The sequence below is a fragment of the Muntiacus reevesi genome, chromosome 5 (genome assembly GCF_963930625.1).
Source record: "Muntiacus reevesi chromosome 5, mMunRee1.1, whole genome shotgun sequence".
In the NCBI taxonomy this organism is placed as follows: domain Eukaryota; kingdom Metazoa; phylum Chordata; class Mammalia; order Artiodactyla; family Cervidae; genus Muntiacus; species Muntiacus reevesi.
In genome coordinates, this window is record NC_089253.1 from 6,444,467 (window position 1) to 6,464,540 (window position 20,074).

General features: G+C 37.5%; 1 protein-coding gene across 5 annotated transcripts in view; it reads left to right on the plus strand.

Annotated features, from left to right (window-relative positions):
• Nucleotides 1–20,074, plus strand: part of NOX4 (NADPH oxidase 4) — a 175,328-nt gene that overhangs the window by 95,666 nt on the left and 59,588 nt on the right. For all 5 annotated transcript variants that reach the window (XM_065936840.1, XM_065936841.1, XM_065936845.1 and 2 more), the window contains one exon: nucleotides 249–309. In XM_065936840.1, coding sequence (XP_065792912.1) covers nucleotides 249–309 — 61 coding nt within the window. The remainder of the gene's footprint in view (nucleotides 1–248; nucleotides 310–20,074) is intronic.

A 20,074-nucleotide genomic window follows, 5' to 3' on the forward strand; every position in this document is an offset into this window, starting at 1 on the left:
TATGTGTATTGTTTGTTTTATATAAATATGTATGGGTTTTTAGAGAAATGGGTATTGTCTTATTGACTGCTTGGCATTGCTTTATTTTTCCCCCACTAATAAGGATCTGTATAGATTTTTAGTCCATTCCTTTCTATTTTCTATTGATTTTGGAGATATGCTATGAGAATAAAAGTAGTAATTGAATCACAGTCTGGTAATACATAATTATTATTCAGAATTGATTCCAGTATTTATTTGTTTTTTAGTGTCCTACTGAAACCAAAGCAACATTTGGTGTTCACCTTAAGATAGTAGGAGACTGGACAGGTATGTAGAACGTAGAGTTTTAAAATATATGCTTTGAAAATAGTAGGTTATACAATAATTTTAATGTTTAACTAATGGAACAACCAACATGTTTAGGAATGTATATATGTTCTCAAGCTGTTGTTTTGTTTTCCTTCTTTGCTTGTACATGTTTGATATTCAAGTGTTTTTTTTTTTCCTTGTAAGATGTATTTTTGGAATGGGAATACCTTGGATATCAGTAACTGTTAACAGTGTGTTGTTCATGTGATTGTAAATCATAGATTTCTATATGCTTGTCAGATGTACTGGCAACAGTGAGAACATTGAAATGTATGTTTTAGTAAATATGATTTTAAAATTAGTGTATTTACTTTCAAAATATTCAACTCCTAGGGTTCAGTTCAGTTCAGTTCAGTGGCTCAGTCGTGTCCGACTCTTTGTGACCCCATGGGCTGCAAAATACCCGGCCTCCCTGTCCATCACCAACTCCTGTAGTTTACTCAAACTCATGTCCATTGAGTTGGTGATGCCATTCAACCATCTCATCCTCTGTCATCCCCTTCTCCCACCTTCAATCTTTCCCAGCATCAGGGTCTTTTCCAGGGAGTCAGTTCTTCATATCAGGTGGCCAAAGTATTGGAGTTTCAGCTTCAGCATCAGTTCTTCCAATGAATATTCAGGACTGATTTCCTTTAGGATGGACTTGTTGGATCTCCTTGCAGTCCAAGGGACTCTCAAGAGTCTTCTCCAACACCACAGTTCAGAAGCATCAATTCTTCAGCGCTCAGCTTTTTTTATAGTCCAACTCACATCCACACATGACTACTGGAAAAACCATAGCTTTGACTAGATGGACCTTTGTCAGCAAAGTAATGTCTCTGCTTTGTAATATGCTCTCTAGGTTGGTAATAACTTTTCTTCCAAGGAGCAAGCATCTTTTAATTTGCAATCACACAGATCTAGTTCCTGGATGACCTTTTGCATGGTATTATCTCTGTGTGTGTGTGTGTGTGTGTGTGTGTGTGTGTGTGTGTATAACTCTACAGTGTCTTTGGAATGGTGGTCATTTATAATAGCCAATCTGTTGGTGATAATTTGCTCTTTTATTGATTTATTTTTATTATCTGAGAGGTGCATTGTATTAAGAGCTGTGAGTAAATAAAAGAAATATTATTCATTCTTATATTCCCTTGGCCCAACAGAGTGACTGACAAGTGAGTGATCAGTAAATGGTAACTTGTTGGCTGATTGTTTATTTTGGTTTCTCAAAGGAGAGGATGCCAATGTAAATGAAGAGTAATTTTTTAATTGAGTTCTGAACTAGGAGTTGGTTTGTGAAAACTATAGGGAATCAGAAAAAGGCAGAGTCAGTGTGATCCAGGGCCATAAGAGAAGCTTCACAGTGAAGTTAGAGTATAAGCCCAACTTGAAAATCAGGCAGGTGAAGAAAGAAGGTGACCCATAGCACTGTCAAAAATCGGGCAAGGTAAATTTGCCCTTATTCAAGAAAGGTAAGTTTCTTAAATAAGACTATCAGAAGTAAAAATAATGTTTTGGGGAGTAGTATGGTAAAACCATTTAGAGTCAACCTGATGCAGATCTTGACAAGGTGTTAGAACAGCTTAGAGGTGTTAGGAAACATTTGAAGGATTGGAAGCATCGTAGGGAAAGTGGGGCTGATGACTTGCTAGTGGACAGGGTTAGGATCAAGGGAAGACTTATTGGTCCTGGAAGGCAGCGGAGAAGGAATCAGTGGAGGAGTGAGGCTGGAAACTGAGGATGTATTTGCAAGCGCAGTTTAAGAAGTTAGTATTAGAAAGGGGGACTAGTTATTGTTAAAATCAGGCAAAGACAAGATGTTTTGTAACAAGGAAGGGTGCAAGCGCAGTTTAAGAAGTTAGTATTAGAAAGGGGGACTAGTTATTGTGAAAATCAGGAAAAGACAAGATGTTTTGTAACAAGGAAGGGATATTTTAGAAAAGTAAGTTGAAAAAGTTTGTGTGATACACTTAACAATAATAGTGTGTATAAAATTCTTTGTCTATAGAAAGAGCAGTCAACTTGGAAATGGAAATGAGAAGAGAATGGGGAAAATAGAATTTAATGGGCAGACGACGTAACTAATCCAAAGATATTTGAGCAGTGATGACCTATTTGGAATCAATGAAAAAACTCAAACTTCAGTTCATATTATTTATTTGATAGCTTTCGAAAGAGAGTATGGTAGTTCATTGTGAGAAGGATAGTGATGTTGTATAGAAATAGTAATTCCCATAATCCCAGAACTAGTTGATATAAGTAAAGAGGTTTTTTTGCACTGTTTGACAAATAAAAAATGAGTTAAATTCTTCTCTGGTAAGAATCCCAATATAGTAAGAATTAACTTTTGCAATGAATGATAATCGATAGAATTCCATATCTGAAGGGAAACAAGCATAATGAAGTCATAGTTTAATTCATCAGGGTAAGAGGAAGTTTATCATGGCTTATTACTAGCTATTATTACTGAGTTTCTTCATAAAGTTATTTTCTATTGTCATTATCTCATCATTTATTTTAATTTTTTGTATTAGGTGTTCTTAATAGTTTTAATTTTATCCTCTTTTTTAATGTGCCGTGCCATGGAGGGGGAAACATGCTCATTCTCTTCAGAGAGTTCAGTTCTAGTTAGATGCTTTTCAATTAACAGACTTTATTGGTTGTTGACTTTAAATATTTGTTGATTTGGGGGAAAATGTCAGGCATTCATGCAGAGAACCACTAAATAATTCTGCCACTGCCACTTTAGTTCAGAAAATGTTTTAGCTGTCTTATAAAAATAATTATGGAAGGAAAAATGGAAATAGCATTGCTGAAATCAAGGATTATTGATTTTTATTCTAAAAGAATTGATTATTATGTATTACTCCATATTAAAAGCAGTAGGTATAGAAAATATGCCAAAGAGATGTTTAAGAAGTTGAATAACAGAGGTTTACTTTTTAAACTGCCTGAGAAATGTTTTACTGTGACTAGTTCTTCCCTGAAATATGTTCTGCCTGCTGAGCCACAGGGAAGCCCAAGAATACTGGAGTGGGTAACCTGTCTCTTCTCCAGCAGATCTTCCCGACCCAGGAATCGAACCAGGGTCTCCTGCATTGCAGGTGGATTCTTTACCAACTGAACTATCAGGGAAGTCCAAATGTCCTGGGTAGGCAGCTCTAAAGGACAGGTTTGGTACCACCTCATGGGTCTAATCTGAGTCTAATCCTCTATGCCCAGCTGTGACAGAAACCAAGAAGTAAATGAAGCAGCTATATGGCACAGGACAAAGAGGCAACAAAGTTCCGTTTTGTTGTCCAGCCTTTGGGGCTTCCCCCGTGGCTGGGTGGTAAAGAATCTGCCTGCAGTGTAGGAGACACAGAGAGGCAGGGTCAGTCCCTGGGTTGGGAAGATCCTGTGGAGGAGGGTATGGCAACCCACTCCAGTATTCTTGCCTGGAGAATCCATGGACAGAGGAGCCTGGTGGGCTGCAGTCCGTGGGATTGCAAAGAGTCAGACAGGACTGAAGCGGCTGAGCATGCACGCTGATTGCATCTCAAAAGTACCTGAAACACTCATTACGTTTAGAAGACTCTTCAAACCTCTTTAATTCTGCAATTCAGGTTTTTCCTTGAAATGATAATGATAGAGGGGTGGAGTGAATTATCTGAGGAGATTTCTCTTTGAACTGAATTAATACCTGCTGTTTTTCTAGAATCAGTCCTGCTTTCCAATTTCAAATTATGGTTACATTTTGATTGCCAGTTGCCATGATTATCATTCTCGTAGTCCCAAATATCTTTTTACTTTCTTCGTTAGGTATCTTACTACTGGATAATGTCTCACCATTGATTATTTTAATGGTTTAAGGAGCAGGTCACTCTAGAGAGATTTGACTTTTACTATAAAACATAATATACCTAATATCAACATGTAATTAATCTGAAAATCTTGTCATTGTTCAATTCAATAATTAATGGATTGATGATAATTGGATGGACATCCAACAAAAGGCCAGTTGTGTGTATCACATAATGGTTTTTCCTTGAATCTTGGTTATCAATTCCCATCCTGTCTATTTGTAAATCTTGCTGTGATCTAAAGATATGATTAACCTGAGAATTGAAAGTGGGAAAACAGGGCCATGTAACATTTTGGATTTGCCTTGTTCACATGACACATTGACACACTACTGTAAGTAGATAGCGGTCTTGTTAGAGACTGGTCCAAGAAAGAGGTGGTAACTGTCTGTCTCTCTTTTCTTCCACTCATATTAGCCAGGCATGTTTTATACTTCTTCATCTAGATGATTGCTTTTGAAAAGATTAAAACAGAATATGTGTAATATATTCCATGTATTTTTTTTCATTGACAGATTATGACTACTCTAAATTATAATAATGTTGTTACTTTATAATGACATGTTCTGGAAAAATTATGACATATACCCTACCCTAAATATATCTATGAATAGCTTTGGTTGCTGCAAAATGCAAAACAATAAAAGTACTCCTGTGAAGGACATGCCAAAAAAAGCAATCTATAGTGACGAAATATGCTTTTGTTGTTTCTACGACTAGCAAATTATAATGGTTAGTCATTTGTGGAAGACAGCATTTAAACTATTTGTAAATCTTGGCTAATAAGTATTTATTAAACATTTTCTTTATGCCAGACGCTGCACTAGTTTCTATAGATAAAACATTGACCAAAATAGACAAGGTCCCTGCTCTCATCGAGACTGTGTTCTAGTCAACAGAGACCTCCCAGAAACAAAACAGCAAGTCGATATGTAGTGTGTTAGATAATGATAAGTGCTATGAGAAAAATAAAGGTAAGGGTGTAAGAATGGTGAAGGGTGGTAGTGCTATTTTAGATAGGGGTAGTACTCTTTTAGATACAAGACTTTCTGAATAGACAGGTAAGTAGATGGAAATACATCAGGTGGATTTCAGGGAAAGGTACCTTTAGGCAAAAGAAACAGTAAGTGCAAAGTCCCTGAGGTGGGGTAACTTTGGATATTCAGGGAAGGCAGGAATCCCAGTGGGACTGGAATACAGTCAGTGAATGATGGTGGTGGGAAATGAGATCAGAGAGGATAGTGGGGGCGGTAAGACTCTATGGGCTACAGAAGGACTTGGATTTTAATCCGATTGAATTAAAAGCATGATTTTGAAGTCTACATCTGAATGATTATTTTGTTCTAGTCACTTTACCGAGTGTGTGGCAGCCAAAATTTGTTGTTGTTTTAAAAAGAAAAAAAGACGAGTTTAGGGAGGAAAAAGCAAATGGTGATACCTCCGAGCATTGTAGAAAACAGGTTGAAAAAAAGAAAACAGGTCAAACTTTTTTGACGGAGGAGGAAGTATAACATCATTTTGAGATGCCTCAGTGGAGATTCTATTTCCCGCCACATGGCCCTGGTTTATGGGCTCTGGTAGCCTCACCTATCCACCGTGTCCCACCAGCTCGTATACAGATGGTAATAGCTTCCTGTTACCCTTTGGATTTTTCCCCTTGCTTTAATACAGCTTCCCAGTTCTTATTCATCTGAGTCACTCGTTCCCTCTCTCAGATTCCTTCCATTTAAATGATACAGAACCTTTCCTGGATTGGGCTGGACCCAGACTATTACAGGAGGTCAGCAGATCCTCTCTGAACAGAGCCCTGAATCACTGAGGGGAGAGACAGATACATGGGAGAGAGGAGAGGGAGTGAGAACGGCCTTAAGCACTCAAACGTTCATGTACAAGGACTGGTGAGAAGTGCAGTGTTGCTGGAACTAAGTGGAAATGTTTTAGGGAATAAAGTCTGAGAGGTGCCCAAAGACTGGATATGATAGGCATTGCAAGCTTCAGTTTTTATTATAAATGTTATGGAGACTCATTGGAGGATTCTGATTAGGGTATGACTCATATTTTAACGTGGTGAAAAAAAATATGATGGGGTGGGCATGAGTGGAAGTCAGGAGATAAGAGAGAAGCTCTTGCTGACTTCTAAATGAGAAGAAATTCTAGTTACGCACAGGGTGATAGAGACTGGAGCTTGAGAAGTGGATGGATCTTGAAGGTGTATCTTTCAAATTTTGTGGATCCTTTGGGGGTGGGTTATAAAAAATCTATGAATTGTATATAACGTCAAGGTTTTCAGTTTCCTTAAGTGGACTGTGTTGCTGCTTATAAGATAAAGAACACTGTGGCATATTAGGAGGATAAGAGTGGACATTGAAAGTTCAGTTCCATACATTTTAAATTTGAGAGCTCTAAGCTAACGATCTAAACTTCGGAACCATTGATACCTTCATGGATTTAAATCCTTGACACTGGTCAGGATCACCTAGGGCAGTAATTCTCAATTATGTACGATCCAGCATCATGTTTTGTAACATTTTATATGCCACTTTACATTCTTAAAATTAAATGTACAGCTATAATATACACAAATGATTTATAAAAAAATCAATAAAATGTTCTAACCTTAGTATAAAGGAGCTGTGTAAATAACTTATAGTAAATGATTTACATTCAATATTTAAATTTTTAGGCATGACTACACTGGAAGTCAAAATGAAATAGGTGATTTATAGCCACATACAAAATGAGTATGAATAAGACAGTTCCAAATGCAGGCTCCCAGTGCCAAATACTGTTGAGGCCCAGTTTCTTTATGGGGTGTGCTTTCAAAATGGTAAACGTATTTTGGTTAAGTTCTAAGCACAGTAGGGTACAATATTACTTATATTTCAGTGTGGTTACAGTCCTAGAAATTCCAGTGCATATTTAAATCATGCAAAATCTTTGCATTTTTTATAATTGTAAATGAGTTTTTCATTTACATGAAAGTCCAGAAAGTCATTTGAAAAGCATATGGGGGTTTGACAGTTTCTTTTTGCACAGTATTCTCCACAAATTACAGGATGTTTGCTGTTTCTGATCTCTGCTTGGTAAATGTCAGTAATATATCATAACTGTGAAAGCCAAGTTGCCTCCATGAGGTCTCAAAACTGCCTGTAAGAGTGGTATTCTTGATCAAGAGCAACTAGTTTAAGAAATGTGTATAGACAGAGAAGAAACCTAACTAAGCCCTGAGACATATCAACGCATTGAGCTCAGCAAAGGTGATTAAGAAAGAGTGGTCACTGAAGAAAAAGAGGAACCTGAGGCAAGTCTGAGTCCTGGACACCACGGGACGGTGTTGTGACAAATTCTGCTGAAAAGTGGAGTAAAATGAGGGCCGAAGTAAGGACCTTAGGAATTGTGATTTAATGGAGTGCTGGGAACAGAAGATAATAACAGTAAGAGAAGAACTGGAGATGGTAAATAGAGACAGATCTGGTGTGTTGGAGTCAGCTCCTATGAGCTTACTGGGTTATTGGGTGCTTCTTTTCCAGCTCTGCATTCCGTGAAGTCAAGTTTCATAGCTTTAAGTCATCCACAATGTGACTGTTCATTCCATAGAAATTGACAAACACCGTAAAGTAGGGTTAGAAGAATTTTTAAGACCTGGCTATTAAATATTTGTCAGCATATCCCTGGACAAATTCTAAGGAGTTTGGATGTAAAATGAAGTAAAGAAATAGGGCAGTAGTTGAATGGGAGGAAGACATAGGGAGAAGGCAGATATAAGTTTAGAGTGAGTAGATAATAAATGTATGCATTTTTATCTGTTTATATATATGCATGCTAAGTCTTTTCAGCTGTGTCTGACTCCTTGTGACCCTATGGGTTGTAGCCTGCTAGTCTCCTCTGTCCATGGAATTGTCCAGACAAGAATACTGCAATGGGTTGCCATTCCCTCTCCAAGGGATCTTCCTGACCCAGGAATCAAACCCACATCTCTTATGTATCCTGCATTGAAAGGCAGTTTCTTTTACCACTAGCACCACCTGGGAAGCCCAATTTATATATTTATATATATATGTATGTATACTGAATGTGAACAATTAAATTTATATATGCCTGAGGATAATATGAAAAATAAGATTGAAGTAGAGATGGCAATATAAGGATGAGAGTCTTATGGAAACTTCCTGATTGATGCTTTTGAACTGTGGTGTTGGAGAAGACTCTTGAGAGTCCCTTGGACTGTCAGGAGATCAAACCAGTCAATCCTAAAGGAAATCAGCCCTGAATATTCTTTGGAAAGATTGATGCTGAAGCTCCAATACTTTGGCCACCTGATGTGAAGGCCTGACTCAGAAAAGACCCTGATGCTGGGAAAGATTGAAGGCAGGAGGAGAAGGGGACGACAGAGGATGAGATGATTGGATGGCATCATCGATTCAATGGACATGTGTTTGAACAAGCTCTGGGAGTTGGTGATGGACAGAGAAGCCTGACATGTTCCTTGGGGTTGCAGAGTTGGGCTCAACTAACTGACTGAACTGAACTGAGAGATGTAAATAATGATAGTGCTGGAGAGTTAGAGGGTATAATTACAGGAGCAAAGTCCATAAGGGTCTCCTAATGGATTCTAAGAGAACTGGATTCCAATGTACAAGTGAAGAGCTGATCTCTGACAAGGCAGCTGGGCAAGTTCATGCTTTACAGGAAGACAGAGAAGAGGGTTATAGAGCATCTCTTCTGATTGAAGTGAGTGGAATGGGATTTCTCTTCTGATTCCTTCCGTGTTCTTGGTGAAATAAATAGTAAGGTTGTTTCTGAGAATGGGGATGTGGGGAGTGCTTTGAATTTTGCGGAGAAGGAAGAAAGTGTAATGTGTCATTTGAAGTAGTAAATCGATGAGTGAAGCATGATGGTCCTTTTGAGCAGCCTACTGAGATATGTGGTTCAAAATTTAAAGTGAGACAAGTCAGAATAATTGTGAGTTTTTTCCAGGCATGGTCCAGTTCTTCAGATTAGCTATTGAGCAGGTGGGGAGTTGGATTTCACCAGCATTGGTCCATTCCTGATTAAATTCACTATAGCTGTCACCTCCAATCCATTCTCTGCACTGTAACCATAGAAACTTCAAAGCATAAATCCAATTAAATCCCTGCTTTTGCTTTAAACACATTAATAGCTTCCCTTGCTCCTAGGATAAAGAAAAAAAAAAAAAAATCCTTCCAATGGCCTGGAAAGGCCTCCTTGCACAGTCCCTGACCTACCTTTCATCTTGATTGAGTTTTTTTCTTCTTTGCACAACAGTACCCTTGACTTTTCTGACCCTCTTGCTTCCCTTGCTGCCTCCCCCTTATGAAATTCTGATCCATATGGCCACAGTAGTCTCCACCACCCTCTCCCACCCCTACCCACATAGGCACCTAGTATCTTTAAATCATAGCTCAGGAGCCACTTCTATGAAGCCTTCTAGATGTCTCAGTTTGTTGTTTCTTATATGCTGCTGTCAACTATATTTCTTTTCTTGAGAGTGCTTATCTCCACTGGTAACTGTATATTCAAAGTGTGATCATTGGTAGAACAAGTTTTCTCCAGTATACCAAAAGCATTACCATAGTAGGGACCTGTGTCTCTTTTTGCTCACCGTTGTACTCAAGGACCCATTAAAATGGTTGTTTTAAATAAATGTGAATATTTGATAGGGGAAGAGAGGAAGGGAGGGTGGAAGGAAAGGAAGGAGAGAGAAGGAGGAAGGAAGGAAGGAAGAAGGAGGGAGGAGGAAGGGAGGGGAGATCAGGTAAGCAAGCAGGAAGGTGTATCCTCTGCTTCCTGAAAAATCACCAGCGGTCAGTGGGGGCAGTGGTCAGAGATGTAAAGGTAATACTGTGGCCACCCAGGTGAAGGCGGCAGAGGATGAGATGGCACCACTGACTCCATGGACGTGAGTGTGAGCAATGGAGATAGTGAAGGACGAGAAGTTTGGTGTGCTGCAGTTCACGGGGTCGCCAAGAGTTGGACACAACTTAGCCACCAAATAACAATAAGGTGCCTTGGGAGGGGGATTTGGGAGGCTTTTGGCACCAAAATGAGTGTAATGGAAAAAAAACAGGACTTGTCTGAGAGTGAGAGATTGTTCCAGGGGGAGAAACAGCTTGAATGACAACTCAGAAGGGTGAATTATCATGGAAATCCGGGACAGTATCATGCCCTTGGAAAGCAGACTGAGATGGTATCCAGAGGTCATGTCATGGAGGAGCTTGTAGAAATTCCTAAAAAGTGTGGCCTTTTTTTCTAAAGATGTTGGTGAAAAATCGAAGGGTTTAAAACAGGAATGGAAATCAGATTTGTACTTGTATGTGTCACCCTACTGATATTATACAGATTGGAAAGGAGAAAGACTAGGTTAGAAGCGAAGATAGCAAGATCTGTCATGGTGTCAAGCAAGCTGTGCGTACTCGGTAAGTCACCTCAGCTTGGCCTGTTCTTTGTGGTTCTGTGGTCTGAAGCCCACCAGGCTCCTCTGTCCATGAGATTCTCCAGGCAAGAATACTGGGGTGGGTTCCCATGCCCTCCCTCAGGGCATCTTCCTGATCCAGGGATCAAACTCATGTTTCTTTTGTCTCCTGCATTGGCGGGCAGGTTCTTTACTGCTGGGAAGTAAAGAACCTGGGAAGCCCGTCAAGCAAAATGAGGCGATAATGCTGTTTTGTGACCAAAGAAGTCGGACTGAACAGTAGCTGTAGGAAGGCATTATTGCTAACCTTATAAAAATCATCTTTGGGAGAAAATGCAGAGAAGTTTGGGGATGGTAGAAATTGCTGTGAATTACTGAGTAAAGTGGAGGCCAGTAAGTAGAGAGAATCCGTGTTCAAAGAGAAGCACATAGCAAATGGGCCTATTTCTGAATTCTTCCAATTTCTAAATTGCCCCAGAACTCTGAGAGGGATTGAATTTATATTGGTCTGGCCTTTTATTAGTGGTGGGTGTTGAGTAGCAAATCCATAGGCAATTACTTCTATATCTATCTGTCTGGGTAAATGTGGGCAAGGTTGACATACTCTGTCTTGAGGTGTGTATTATTTGTATTATGAAATGCATTATAACTCTAGCCTCATGTGAATCTATGTAGAAATCATTGAGGACAATTAGTTAATATGATGTAATTTAACATAACTCATTTGCTATCATAATATAGTAAATCATTCAATAAATATGAGCTGCACTTAAATCCCATATTTCATAGTCTGAGAATTCAAGGAAGTTTTTCTGTCAGGGAAATGAGAAATTTGTATTACCATTTAAATGCCCATCTGTGCTCAGGAGAGGAGATAAATTGTTTTCCCCTTGGTTTCTCAGTTTATGAACATGAAATCTATGCTGTCATTTTTTAGTAGATGACAGCTCTCTTATAATGCCACAGAAAATATAGAGATTGGTTAGTAAATGACTGGAATTCACTACTCATTAAGTTCCATTCTAGTTCAGTTATTTTATAACTCCAAAGATAAGGGAAAATACAAAATTTTTCCCTTTTTAATCCAATAAAAATATTACTTTTTATTTTTGAAAATAAGTGAATAATTCAGTTTCTGGACCTGGAAGTAGAATTATTATAGCAAAGTGGTTTGTTTGCATGGATTGTTATGTTTTTATTATGAACTGTTTGGTTCCTAAGTTTGGCTTCTCTTTTATCTACTATTTTCTGCTTGATTTTACTATATAGTATTAAGGAAAATAAGAATAGTGATGGGTTTCCCCAGAGTCCAGTGTTTAAGACTCTGCTCCACTAAGGGGACACAGTTGGATCCCAGTTCAGGGAATTAAGATCCTGAATGCTATACAGCGCAGCCAAAAAAAAGAATAAAGAGAAATTTTCTTGGTAACATAATTTCTTAAGCAATGTCAAAAATATGACAATAATGTCCTGGGTGGTCAAGAAAGAATATGTCATTTTGCCAAGCTAGTCTGGTGGTAATGGACTAAATAATTTCAAAGCCAAAAAGACAAAAATTTTGTTACATTTTCATTATCATGAGGAACATTTTTAAGTACTCATTTGTTTGATGTAATTGTTAAGCACTTTATAAAGGATGCTAAATGAATATGGTTCCTGTTTCCTATTTGTAAAATTGTGATTTTTAAAGCAAAATTGTAACTTAATGGATTATAATCATGCAGACAGTGTTCTTTAAGGTCATCCAAATGAACACACCTAAGACATTAAGTACGTTAATGCCAAAGGAAGATACTTATCTTCCAGTGATTCAAAGGCAATTGAGTCAGGGAACTTTGGGACTAGAGTCTAGTAAAAATACTATTGCTCTTATTATGATTTTTAATCTTAAACAAAGGAGGAAGGTTCAGGATTTCATAAACAAATATAAATAGAATGGAAAAACTAAATACTTCCATGAAATGAGATTTTGAGACAATTTGGGGGTGACAAATTATGGACATGGAATGCTAAGGAACACCAAGAAATATAGCTTGAGTAGATAATAGAGTTAGGTAAGAAGAGTTAAAATAGGATCTGTCACAGAGTACTGAAAAAGAGAAGGCGATCTTATTTTTTGTTGACACTGTATTAAAAAACTAGTAAAATGTCTTGAGATGGAGCTACCAAATAATTAGAAGGAAGGGAAAGGCTAGAAGGTCCATGCAGAAAAGTGTATATGTCCTAGACATTACCTAGCAGAGAGTTATGCCACTGACTGGAGCAAATAAGAAAATACATTTTAAGATTGTCCTTCAGGAATCGTCAACTGATCTGTCATCCTTTCTCCCCCCAGCTCCTTTCCCTCATTTGTGATGTGTTTGTCTGACATTGCACTTGCACAATGACAGTGAGAAGCTCTTGCTGCTGCTGGAATGGTGGACTTTTCCGTGGTGGTTTGGTATCTTGTGTCTTTGCTGGTTGAGATGTAGTACTCAACCTTACAGATTTTCAGAGTTGGCAGAGAGCACAGTAAAAAAGACAACCAGGGTTAAGAAGCAAACTGAAAGGAAATGATAATGTATCTGTTTCCTTTTTTTAGGCCTAGGAATCCCTTTATATGAATAGATACTCCTTGCTTCTTCCACAGGGCAGAAACAGAGGCAACAGTTTTCAGTCATCCTTTCTTAATTGTATTTATTACATATTGTATTAATTGTTTATGTAGCTAGAGGAGTTGGCCTTTATTATGTAAACTTCCAATAAAAAAATTTCCTAAGTCTTCTGAAGGCAGCCATTTTGTGTTCACTGTTTTTTCATATTAAAAGGAAATCAAGAGGAAAAAAAACTGATATAACTTCAACGAGAATTGAGAATCAGGTGACATAAAGAAAATTAAAGACTTTTAGAAGAATAAAATAGTTGAAAGGGACATGCAGTTTCTCTAGATATAAAGGTAAGATATTTAAAACTCTTAATTCTTCCCCAAATAATTTACAACCTTAATATAATTTCAGTTAAAATGAGAACTCAAGATAAAAAATAATATTAATTATTTGAAGAAAACCCACAAAAACAATAAAAAATGAGTAACAAGAAAGTCTAGAAAAATTTGAGTAGCAGCATAGGACTGGCTCTATTAAAACATGTTATAAAGTGAAGTCAATTTTAGAAACAAGCCAAGAATTTATAAAGCTAAATCATATGCCTAGGGAAAAAGTGTTAGTTGCTCAGTAGTATCTGACTCTTTATGATCCCATGGACTATAGCCTGCCACTCTCCTCTCTCCATATAATTCTCCTGGCAAGAAGACTGGAGGGGGTTGCCATTTCCTACTTCAGGGGATCTTCCTGGCAAAGAGATCGAACCCAGGTCTCCTGCATTGCAGGTGGGTTCTTTACCATCTGAGCCACCAGGGAAGCCCCGTATGTCTAGGAACTTGAAGCTGTTAAGTGGATGAGCTGAGATTTTAACTCAGGCTCATATTATGCTAAAGAACGTGCTTTTTATAATTTACTACACTGTCTCCAATATAGTTCAGTTAGTTTAAGCACTGTGCCACTAGAGCAAAAAAGACAAGAAATATATTAAAAAAGGAAAATGATCTAGAACAGAATTTAATCTATGGAAATACATATCACATGATAAAAGAAGCTCCATAAATCAATGCAAAGTGTTAGTTTGTAAAAAAGCACCTTAAAAAATTAAATCTTTTTCTCCGATGACCAAAACTTATTTCCAGATATGTTAAGTGCACGCATGCCCAATCGCTCAGTCATGTCTGACTCTTTGTGACCGCATGTACTCTAGCCTGCCTGCTTCAGTACCTAACCTTATTATGCTGAAAATAAAAATAAAAACAAAGTTTTTACTGGTAGGCATATTTTGTGAAGGTCTCTTCAAGGGATAGGAATCCAAATTGGCCCTGAAATCTTGGTCAAGGTTTGGTTAAAGGAAGGAGAAGTGCTGGGATCGGGAATGCAGGAGAGAAACAAACAAAAAAAAAAAACAAAAAACAGGGAGATGAGGGAATCCCAAATTTGTCCAAGGAAAGAGCCTAAAGAAGGAAGTGAATTTATATATTTGCTTGTTGCTCTTCCCTAATCCATCATTTCATAGGCTTGGTCTTTGACTGGGAGATCCTGTGTTTAAGAACAGAGAAAGCTACCACTGTACAGTTGGTTTTGATAGGTTTCAAAGGCCCATATATTTCACACCATTAATTTTGTGTGTCCCAGGTTTTAGGGTAGGACTTCATAAAAAAGAACCCTCCAGTTTCTTTGGATCTTGGGTAAAATTGCCTCTTCCTTTTTGAATATGCACCCAGGGGGGATTGTGTTTGTGCAGAAAGCAAGGACTGAATTAGTATCAAGCTGAGCCTTGATCACTTTGAGGTGTTTCTTTTGTTGAATGCCAACATTGTCAAAAAAGTGCATTTGCTGTGACAAATGAAAAGAAAACATTTTTCTTGAGAGGAAGATTGTGGAAAGCTTAGTAGCACTAATGCGTGCATCTAAAAATGCCTCTGTTACTTGCTTTCACTTTCCTTGACCCTCCATTCTTTTTTTTCTCCACCCCGTCAATTTTTGTAGTTAAGCCTCAGTGGCAATAGAAGAGAATACACATTCTGTAAGAAGGCCAGTAATAGACGTGGCTTCATTGATGTGTTTAGAGGCCAGCAAGTCTGTTTGCAGTTCTTTCAAAAGCTGCTTTTGATTTTTATTTTTTTAAATAGTATGTTTAACAAATGGGAGCTAGAATAATGAACGCTAAAAAGAAATAGACTTTTATCACTGGGTTTGCTCTGAAAATAAAAGTGCCCATTAAATAGTTTTTCTTTGTTTTTGCATTGCCTACCTTCAGACCTTACAGCGCTAAAAGTACCAGATGTGTAGACACACAGATTGTATATATTACCCTGCTGTGTTTTTCTCTTATGTAATCCTCAGGCAAGAAGAAAATGGGGGAGGTGGGGGCAGAAAGGGAATGCAGTGTTTTCTCTGTGGAGAACGAGGCAGAGGGATATGGTAGAAAGAACACTTGACTGTGAGTTTTTAAGGTTTGCTTCTGTTTCTGGTTTTTGTTGTTGTTTGTTTCTGTTTTTTAAATCTCTTTGCCTTAGTAACACAGTAATACTATATGCCTTATTTTAATGTGGAAAATATTTAAATAAGATTATCATGGCTCTCTTACAACATATCTATTTAGTCTAACTCTCTGGTTCCTTTCCACTATTAACCCACTTTATCTGAAGTCTCAGGGTACACAGCTGAAGGCTTTTCCAATGCTAAGACCAACTGATGTGCACAGTGCTCTTGATCACATTTTGAAGCATTACTAACAACATGAAAAATTCAGATAATTTAACCTACATACTCTTTGTCTATTCTATCTTTCAATCTCCTTATGAATCTACAGCCATAATTTCTAAGCTAATAAATTCAAAGCAAGAGAAAAAGAATGTCACTGAGACCCAAGTAGTTACAAGAACACCTTATTAAGCCAAGTTCATTTCATTTATTCTTTTAGGATCAAACAATTTAAGAACTTCCTAAAATGGAATAAACACATAAATAATTAGGTTCTTAAAAGCCAGAAATAGAGAAATAAGAAAACATTAAGTAAAAAAAAAATTTTTAACTTAGGAATTAATTATTTGCTTTAAATGAACATTGAAATTCTTGCTGGCTGGAAATTGCTAGAATGTACTCTGCTCTTTGCGTATGTTACATGACCCTCTTCATTTTCCTCTTGGAGGATACTCCTCACTTATCAATTTGCTGAAGAGTTGCTTCTTTTGGATGGAGGGAAGAGATAGTTAGGGAGTTTGAGATGGACATGAACACACTGCTTTATTTATTTATTTTTTTTAATTTTTATTTTTCAGTGGGTTTTGTCATACATTGATATGAATCAGCCATAGAGTTACACGAATTCCCCATCCCGGTCTCCCATCCCACCTCCCTCTCCACCCGATTCCTCTGGATCTTCCCAGCCCAACAGGCCCGAGCACTTGACTCATGCATCCCACCTGGGCTGGTGGTCTGTTTCACCACAGATAATATACATGCTGTTCTTTCGAAACATCACACCCTCCCCTTCTCCCACAGACACACACTGCTTTAAAAGGGATAACCAACAAGAACCTACTGTGTAGCATATGTAACTCTGCTCAATTTTATGTGGCAGCCTGGAGTTTAGGGGAGAATGGATACATGTGTATGTATGGCTGAGTCCCTTCATTGTTCACCTGAAACTATCACATTGTTTGTTAATAGGCTATACTCCAATACAAAATAAAAAGTTAAAAAAAATAATAATAAAAGGAATCTCTTTGCCTTTTGCTAGCCATTTGGCCCTGGACCAGTTAGTCACTGGTCTGGTTTTTAGGTTGCTCACCTTGAACGCGTTGCATTGATATAATTTTCTCATTTCCCAGCTCATTGCTAATGTAAAGCTGTATAATTCTTTGCAGAGAAATATATCCTAAAATGCAGATAAAATTCTACATTGAGTAAAAATGATAACAGATTCACTGAGATATAGTTGAGAAAAATCTCCCAGGGAATATTGTGGAGAATCAATGCCAAGTATGGGGAGTTTCGTGTTTGTTTTCTTTATAGCTCCTATTAGGGTATTTATTTGTTTATTAGCTCTGGTTGTATGTACTGTGCCCTGTGTTCTTATCTTCTAAGGTTACAAGTGCAGGCTTGCTTTTTCCCTCCTTGAGTAACACAAGTATAGATTCTGTTTTTTTGTGTGTTCCTTTGACATTGGCCTTAATATTTGTGAAGAAGGTACTTTTATATAACCAGAGCATGCAGCTAATTATTTTTTACTTCTGGAATTGCAGTCCATTTCAATTTGAGTCTTTTGTCAATAGAAGATTCGTCTATATCTTTAATTGAAAAATATTCTTGCTCTGCAAGTAGATTTTCTGATTTATCTAAAATAGTATTAATTTGATGCCTTTGATGTTGCTTTGAGAGCAATATTTTAAATAGCAACTATTGTTATTCAATTCTGAGTTACCATGGTAATAAAGAACATTCACTTGATTTAAACTTTTCAAAAAAGGAAAATGTATACTCTGTATCTTTCTAGTTAGTTTGGATGTACTTCTGAATTTGCCCTTTAATTCTCATTTTTGAAGTAATTTGTTTCTTCTAAGATGAGTGTGCATATTTCTTTTCCTAAGAAAATAAAACACCAGATTTTAACAAACCATTAATTTCTTTGAATCCCTAGGAGAACAGCTTTTTTCTTGCCCTCTTTAAGTTATTTTGTAATTATATTCTAAATTCTTTTTCAAGTAGATAGGGAGAGGAAAACTTTTTCTTACTCCCTTAGAGATTCTTTGGCTGGCTGAATATTTAAATTAACCTAAGCCAGATTAATGAGAAAAGAATTTTTTTTATTTCATATGTATGAAAGAAAGAATGAAGCTCAGTTCTGGCATCAGGAATTGAGGCTTATATTCCATGCTGAGCTAAAGAGAAGTGTAGCGTCTTTAAAGGGGAGGAAGAAAATTTATAGGAAGATAGGAAGAACAAGTGTTTGGTAAATACATGCCATGCAGATGATTGTCACATGTAAGAGTATATCTCTGGTAATACCTCTCTTCCTGGTAAGGCCCTGTATCTAAATTCTTTTACGTAGTTAGGGGGGAGGTAAAAAGCTCTTCCTGAGTCTGTTCATCCTTGATTGTTCTGGTTTGAAATAATTCACATGCCTAAGTGGCACATTTTGGGTTGGCCTGCCCTGAGCCCCGTTGTGGCTGTAATTGCCTTACAGTTCTTTTGTTGTCCTGGCATTTCCTTGTGAAAAAACAAGGCTGCCCTTGAGAAGTAGAATTTGTTTTTTTTTTTTTCCTTTGTGTGTGACAAATAATAGGTACTTAATGGAAGTTTGTTGAGTGAGTGAATAAATGAATAAAGGATGCTTTAACTGATTATATGTAAGACAGAAAAAAAATGCTAGCAAAATTAGTCACTTCATCTAATATAAATAAGAAGGACTTCTTGCTGGCTTATTTCACTTTTTTATAAAACCTCCCTGCCTCTTTTGCTTTTTATTCCCAGGGTATCTGGGCAAAGTTGGTGGTTCTGTTCTTCTAGACCATTAGAGTGCACATTTGTTGCTCACTTGTTTGCAGTGTACATCTCTTTTGATAAAACATATATTTTCCTTACTAGACCTTTAGTATATTGAGGATCTAACTTGGTGCCTGACGTTTACTATGTGATCATAAATGTTTGCTGAAAAAATAATGTTAGATGTGCAAATTTTGCTTGTGTATTTAAATAGTCCTTCTTAAATATTATGGGAAAATTAACTTGTATCTTCTCTTTTAAGAAGCATGTGTATGTGTGTGTGTGCATGCATCTGTGCTGTTTCTGCATCAGTGTTACGTCTTCCTCAGGGGGTAGTGGAGTGGAGAGTGTTACAAACGCTGTAATGCAGGGAGTGTGAATCACAAATACCCTTGAAGGTATGTGTATGTGATAGTATACACATCTATCTTTTAAAAACATTATTATTCTGATATAAATTCTCTTTAAAATACAAACCAGATATAGATAAAATAAAAGTTAATGCCTTTTTCAACTTCCATCTCAAATCGTTAGCAATATTTATCCTTGATTCTTTGGCATATATGCTTCTAGACTTCCTAAGTATACTATAGATGAAGTTATCCAACACCTTGGAGAGACTGGAAAACTGGAGGGAACATATTATATGATGACTATCAACTCCTTAATGACATTCCCATGAAGGATTATTTTACTACAGCTTTGAGAAATCCATTGGTGATAGGCATTCTATGACCCTTGATAGTGTCTGTGATGACAGTTTGCAGGCCAAGAATGACAAGCAGGAGAGGCTGTCATTAAAGTGTGCTCTTGAACTTGATGGAGATGGTGAGGTCCCAGAGAGGCAGGAGTTAGGAGACAGCACTTAACTGATAGAGTCAGGATGGCTGTGGTTACCATTATGGGCAGCTTGTCTGGAACCATGGTCAGAATGGACTCACCTGGTGAGACCTATGGAGCTGACTAACTGACCATGGTACTCTTAGGACTCAAGTAGATGGGCAGCCTAGAAAGTTGTACTTGGTTTGTACGCATGAAAACTCAAGGATTTGCAAACAAAGGTATAACCCAAGTCATCTGCGGAGGGAGTCACAACCCTTCATCCATTTCCTAGATCTCAGTCGCTTCATAGATTCTGAACCTCTTGATAAAGTGATGGTGAAGTTCCTTTGAGGAAAAAGACAGCCTTCTACATGTCAAAAATTAAACTGTAAAATGATCCTCTTACTCCTTAACCATTTGACAGGGTGAATGTGCGTGGGTGAAAGAGAAATATTCAACTTTGGGGGAACTAAACGTTAACTCTAAGGTGACCCCATTTTCTGAGGAACCAAAAACCTTACTACAGTAAACCAGTAAGGTCTTATAGGAAGTAATAGGGTTTTGGCTTTAGTCTC